The 6,896-nt window shown below is 57.1% G+C and overlaps 1 protein-coding gene across 1 annotated transcript; it reads left to right on the top strand.

The window, feature by feature from the left end:
- Window positions 1-2,545, top strand: NKX2-5 (NK2 homeobox 5). The gene is made up of 2 exons (XM_059919646.1): window positions 1-331; window positions 1,905-2,545. Exons 1-2 carry the CDS (start codon window positions 1-3, stop codon window positions 2,543-2,545), a joined length of 972 nt encoding a protein of 323 aa, XP_059775629.1.
- Window positions 2,546-6,896: the final 4,351 nt, after the last annotated feature.

Genomic DNA, 6,896 nt, shown 5'->3' with positions numbered 1-6,896 from the left:
ATGTTCCCCAGCCCCGCGCTCACGCCCACGCCGTTCTCGGTCAAAGACATCCTGAATCTGGAACAGCAGCAGCGCAGCCTGGCCGCCGGCGAGCTCTCCGCGCGCCTGGAGGCCACCCTGGCGCCCGCCTCCTGCATGCTGGCCGCCTTCAAGCCCGAGGCCTACGCGGGGCCGGAGGCCGCAGCGCCCGGCCTCCCCGAGCTGCGCGCCGAGCTGGGCCCCGCGCCCTCGCCCGCCAAGTGCTTGCCTGCCTTCTCAGCCGCCCCCGCCTTCTATCCGCGTGCCTATGGCGACCCTGACCCTGCCAAGGACCCTCGAGCCGATAAGAAAGGTGAGGAAGAAACACAAGCTCCTTCTCCCCTCTGGGGTTGCTTTCGTCCCCAAACCTCGCGGCCAAGAAACTCTGGCTTGGGTAGAGGAGAGGCGAGTGCCTGGGCGGATGGTCGAGCAAAGGGGGCTCCAAATGTGAGAAGCGAGGTTGTCGCCAGGGCCCCCACCCCGGGGTTTAGAGAAAATGCTGGATCATGACGATCAGAAACAAGAGACAGGAGAGAAATATATATATACTTTCTTGCGGCCTAACAAAGCCCCAGGCGGCGGCAGCCCTGCTCCTGGATTTGTTATGAAGTTGAAGTTGAGCGATCCGTTTGTGGTAGACAGAACAGAGGGAGAGAGAGAGAGATTCTGTATATCGTTGTTGTTTTTTTTTTTAAATCTCTTGAGGGTCTTTTTGAGGATCTGACGAAAACCGTTAAACAGAAATCAAAATGCTGCACGCCAGACATACTTTTGCGCACAATTGGAGCAGGTCCAGGACCTTCTATAGCCCACCCGTTACCCGGGGTGTCTGGGGCCTTTCCTCCTTTGTGCCCTGAGAGTGGAATGTTTGAGAACAAGGATCTTGAATTTAAAATGGGATACTCCGGACTCTCAAGAATCTGACTTAGCAGCTTTATTTTTCCATAACAATTTTCCCACGCGGCCAGGGCCGAGAGGTTCTCTCCTGGAAAAAGTTAGAAAATGCCGCGCGACGAAAGGCGTGGGGCAATGGAGGAGATGACCGGGGAAGTCGGCCGGATCGCCGTGCGCATCCCGAGGTCCAGGGGGAGGCTTGCCCGCCGGCGGAAAGGGCGCGTCGGGGAGACGGTGGCCCAACGCGGGGTCCGCAAGAACCCGGGGAGGCCGGGGGCGCTGGCTGAAGGGCCGCCGAGAGCCCAGAGGGGCTTTCTGTGATCCTACAAAAGTTTGTCTAGTTGCAGAGGGAAGGCCCCGGGAACAGCTGCCCGAGGGCACGGCAGCTTGAATTGGTCGCTACCGATTCGAATTCAGTTGGAATCCAAGGCAGGTTCCAAGGCCCCCTGCCCACCCGCTGCTTTTTGGGCGCTGCACGATCTCCGCAGCAGTTGCACGGGAGCCTTTGATAGATCATCAAACCAACACCTCTTGGCCTTCTGTTTCTGCGGTTCCCGTAATTTTGAGATAGTGTGACCGACCCTGGGGTGAGGCCTTGGTCTCCTTCATTTAACTTCTCAAACCAAAGTAGTCCTAATCTAATTCACCCCAGCGCATCACTTGGCTTTATTTTCTTTGCAACCTGAAGTCGTTAAGTCATTGTCCATCTCTTTCACCAGAATGTGAACCAACCCGAGGGCAGGGACCTGTCTTGTTTTGTTCTCCTGTGCCTAGAGCCGTGCCTGGCACATAGTAGGCAATCAACAAATGTTGACTGTCGAGCGGAAACCGAGCAGTCGCGGCGCCCAGTGCAGCCGGCAGAGTGAGCCGCAGTCAAGCTGGGGGCTCCAGGCAGGACGGGGTGGCACCCACTGGGGCTCATCACCCGGCGCGAGCTCGGGTGGTCGGGTCGCCGTGACGCAGCGTCTCTCTGCCTCTCTGTTCCCCCTCAGAGCTGTGCGCGCTGCAGAAGGCGGTGGAGCTGGAGAAGCCTGAGGCGGACAGCGCCGAGCGACCCCGGGCGCGACGGCGGAGGAAGCCGCGCGTGCTCTTCTCGCAGGCGCAGGTCTACGAGCTGGAGCGGCGCTTCAAGCAGCAGAGGTACCTGTCGGCTCCGGAGCGCGACCAGCTGGCCAGCGTGCTGAAGCTGACGTCTACGCAGGTCAAGATCTGGTTCCAGAACCGGCGCTACAAGTGCAAGCGGCAACGGCAGGACCAGACTCTGGAGCTGGTGGGGCTGCCCCCGCCACCGCCGCCGCCAGCGCGCAGGATCGCGGTGCCAGTGTTGGTGCGCGATGGCAAGCCTTGCCTCGGGGACTCGGCGCCCTACGCGCCAGCCTACGGCGTGGGCCTCAACGCCTACGGCTATAACGCCTACCCCGCCTACCCGGGTTACGGTGGCGCGGCCTGCAGCCCTGGCTACAGCTGCACCGCTGCTTACCCCGCCGGGCCGCCCCCGGCGCAGTCGGCTACGGCGGCCGCCAACAACAACTTCGTGAACTTCGGCGTCGGGGACTTGAACGCCGTGCAGAGCCCCGGGATTCCGCAGGGCAACTCAGGAGTGTCCACGCTGCACGGTATCCGAGCCTGGTAGGGAAGGGACCGGTCTGGGAAGCCCCCGACCGATCCCACCTCTAAAGAGGGGCACTGACTCTCGAGGAGAGGGAGGGCTCCCGACACGATCCTGCGTCCCTCGGATGTCACATTCACTCCCAGGGAGGCCTCGGAGCTTTACCCGCCCCGTGCGCCTTTGTCCCCACGCGAGGGAGAGTTTGTGGTCGGGTTTACGGAGCTTGCGGTGAGTGATCCCGCAGCCTGGTGCCTTAGCCGTCGCCCCGGGAGTGCCCTCCGAGAGCCCACGGGCATCCCCAGTCTGCCGAACACCGGCCAGTTGGGACTGGGAGCCCGGGCGCGGCAGGCCTAATATCCGGCTGCCTTTCCTCGAACCTGGGCCGGGCGCCCGGGCCCTTGCTGCCTTGCCGCTGCCCCCACCCCCCGTATTTATGTTTTTACCCGTTTCTGTAAGAAATGAGAATCTCCTTCCCATTAAAGAGAGTGCGCTGATCCTCCTGTGTGCTTCATTCAGCTTGCGGCGCTTCAGAAACTGAATTTTGGAGGGCAGAGGCAGCTGGCCTTGAGTTGTAGGGACGGGTATTCACTGAGCAAATTGATAATAATGATAAAGACTAACCTGTGCTGGGTCCCATGTTAGGTGCTTTCTGGGATTGCTCATGTAACCTTCAATAATCCGACAAAGGGAGGTCCTATTTTAAAGTTTAGCAGACTGAGGCCTGGAGAGGTTTAATGACTTGCCTATGAGCAAATAGCCAGTACTGGTAGAAATGAGGTTTGCTTCTGGGTCTCACTTCAGAGACTGAGGACACTGGCCCAGAGGTCCCAACCTCACCTCCTTAACCCTACTATGTACCGGGCACTGTTCCAGGTACTGGGCATTAAATGGAGGGCAAAGGCACCTAGGCCCTATGAGATTGGAAGGCACCAGAACTCATCCTGCTTAGAAGAATGCTGCAGCCCGTTTTATAGATGGAAAAGCCCAGAACCAAAACCCTTGTCAAGCTCCTCAGAACTCCCCAGCCCAGCTATACTCAGATACTCCAAATGGAAGTGCCACTGGGGTCCCGTGGCCCGGTCTCACCAGCTGCTTGACTGGGCAGAGTACAGAGCCTGGACCACAGAGAGGCGTCTGGCGGACCGTGCTCACCTCCTTCTGTGGCTAGGCCCCATGAATTCACGTAGTCAGGGAACCCTTCTCCCCCATTTGACCGCCTCTCAGCAGTTAACGAATTTTGCACTAGTTCTCACCAACGAATGCTGTTGTACAGATTTTACAGATGGGAAAATTGAGGCTCAGGGAAATCCAGCTAAAAACCTGCTCACTGTGGGAGTTTCTTGCTGCCTTCCCCTGTTTTTTCATCAGTAAAATAAAAATAACAAAAATACTCAGGTCCCGCCAGTCCTCAGGGGCTCGGACCTGACTTCCAAGCTCCTCTACCTCCGGCTCATCTACCGCCAGCCTCCAAAGTCAAGAGGAGCTAATTCAATTCTTTAAAAGGGAGGAAAAAGGGAGGGAGTCAGGGGCTTTGTGTTCCTGTGGCATGTGGGTATTTCTGAATTTTGCCTGAAAAGTACAGGCCTGGCTGCCTGGCCCCAGAGCTCTTGGTGGAAGACAAAACATTGCTCCCGGCATATCCTAATTCAGTGCGCCTCTTAGGCTGGGGCAGAGTCCCCAAGCCGGGCCTGGGGCCATCCTTCTGTCGAGCTAGGGACCAAGCGGCTCTGCCAGTGCCTGTACCGTCCTCTATCTCTCAGGCTCACCCCACTGCCTTTGGGGATAGGGGAAGATGCCAGGAGATTCTAAGTGCTAAGAGCTGAGCTGGACACAGCTTGCGATTCAGGGATGCTGGGGTGTATGCAATCGACCATTGCAGGGTTATGGGCTGTGCTCTGTAAGGAGGTGGGAAAGGTTGCCTCAGAGCTTGGCTCGGGGCCCTCGGACTTGAATCTCTCTGCTGTAAAGTCCAAGCCGAGGACTGCGGGGAGGGGAAGTGTTCAGCTCAGCACTTGCACGCCGCCTCCTGAGCCTACGACCCTACTTCGAGCTTTCAGCGCTCTCTGCCCCTCTCCGAGATGCACACCGCGGTCCCATCTCGTGGAAGGGCACCAGGAGGCTGTGCCAGACCACCAGACCAGCTCTTAATTCAGACAGCCCTTTCCTACCGGGCAGCCCCAGCAGGCGGCCTAACTCACACAACCAGGGAATCCTTCGACCTGGAGTTCACCCACATTCTCACCCTTAATTAGTGTCCAGCCCCCCTACCCACCCCCGGGGTCCTGCATGTCCGTGGGGCTTTTTCATCTTACACTCGTCTACAGTAACATTAGAGAGAAAAAAAATTTTTTTCACAACGTTATACTGCTACGGTTTTTCTATGATGCCTCCCTCTCCCTCTTTGTCATCCTTCAGGGACCAGCTGAGTGACCCCAAGGTCTCTCACAAACGGATAACCATGGCTGGCTGGCTTTGGGCTCACCGAAAGCCAGGACTCCGGGCTAAATGCTTACCGGGGTTCTCTAATCTAATCCATCTTAATTTGCAAGCCAGGAAGCTGAGGACCAAAGGTTAAGGTAATGGTCAAGGTCATACATTCCCTAAGCGCGGAACTGGTAAACCCACCGGGCAGAGGCTGAAGGGCGGGGGTGGGGGGGGGCGTGTTTAAGAACCGAGAGCCCGTTTACGTCCGTCTTCAAGATGCAGCGGGACGCTGCTCCCCGCCCCGAGCGAGCCTACGCTCTCACCAGTGAGGTGAGGATCTCAGGCTCGGTACCCAGGCTTATTATGGAGTAAACTGTAGTGCGCAGAGCCCTGGGAAGCGGCACACGGCTCTCGCCAGCCGAGGGTGTTGGGTCCGGGAGCCAGGGGGCCGAGGGTCTAAGGGTCATTACTACCTTAAACTAATGACGCCCGCCTTCCCATAGCGATCCCTTCGCAAATCAAATCGGCAGTATTTGTTTTGTTTTTCAAGTATTCCATAAACGAAGCGTGCAGAGTGAGAAAATTCAACCAGGACAGAAAAGTGAGAAATGCTGGGGGCCTCCGAGGTGGCAAAGCCCGCGGAGATTAGTGCGGTGCAGGCAGACTCCGCATGCCCGGAGTGCCAGGGGCGCACCTAGGGAAATAGTTATACTTAATAATTTTTTTAAAAAATCAGCCACCCGCCGCGGTTAAAAATTAATGAGATGATAAACCGTGACATTAAAAAGAAAGAAGCTGGCTCCGCAGGCTGGGGTGGAGTGGTTCCCTCAAGCGCAGCGCCGCCCTGCACAAGCCGGCGGACTAGAGCCCCGGCTGAGGGTCCCCAGAACAGAGGCTGGGCCACCACGCCTCTCCCCTTTCCGCCGAGCTCTTGCCCAGAAGTCCTCTCGCTTCCTAGCGTTATTCCCAGCGAACAGACACAGGTTTGGCCCATTTTATTTTGTATAGATTCCCCATTAAATCGGTGTCATGCGGCGTATTTCAATACCTGTATTTAAACGAACGCGCAGAACACGCAGGGTTCCCTGGAACTTTACGACTTGACAGCGGCCGGGAACGCTGGCTGCTCCTTGGCAGGCACGCCCTTCATGGGCCTGCCCCTCGCTTCCTCTGGGAGCTATTCCCGGCTCAGGCCGCGCGCGCTCCACTTTGGGAGCCAACAGCCCGGCAGCTCCTGGTCTTGCTGACCTCCCCGCTAGACTGGGCTCATGGAAAAAGGGACCAGTGGCTTAGATTTCATTTATAGCTCATGGAGCTCACTGCGGTACGAGCACTGTCCTAGCTCTTTACAATAAACCCGGGACTTCCCCGGTGGCGCAGTGGTTAAGAGTCTGCCTGTCAATGCAGGGGACACGGGTTGGATCCCTGGTCCAGAAGATCCCGCATGCTGCAGAGCAAGTAAGCCCCTGGGCCACAACTACTGAAGCCTGCGCGCCTAGAGCCCCTGCTCCGCAACAAGAGAAGCCACCGCAATGAGAAGCCCGCGCACCGCAACGAAGAGTAGCTCCGGCTCGTCGCAACTAGAGCAAGCCCGCGAGCAGCAACGAAGACCCAAAAAGTACAATAAACCCATCTAATCCTATTTTACACCTCTGAGTTCTGCTGAGGAAATAGATGAAGAATGAATCTTAGGCCCAAAGAGGAGGAGTAACTTGCCCAAGGTCGCACAGCTGATTAATGCCAGAGCTTGGTTTCAAACCCAGGCAGTCTGATTCCGGAGCCAAGAGCAAGGTAACATCTCATCCCCAGTTCAAAGAGGAGGCACAAATATGTCTGTCAGCAATCCCACTCCTGGGCGTATACCTGAGAAAACCATAATTCAAAAAGAGACAGGTACCCCAATGTTCATTGCAGCTCTATTTACAATAGCCAGGACAGGGAAGCACCCTAA

This window comes from Balaenoptera ricei, chromosome 3 (genome assembly GCF_028023285.1).
Source record: "Balaenoptera ricei isolate mBalRic1 chromosome 3, mBalRic1.hap2, whole genome shotgun sequence".
NCBI classification, from domain to species: Eukaryota; Metazoa; Chordata; class Mammalia; order Artiodactyla; family Balaenopteridae; genus Balaenoptera; species Balaenoptera ricei.
The sequence above is the reverse complement of the archived record's forward strand: the minus strand, read 5'-3'. Positions and strand labels throughout refer to the sequence as shown.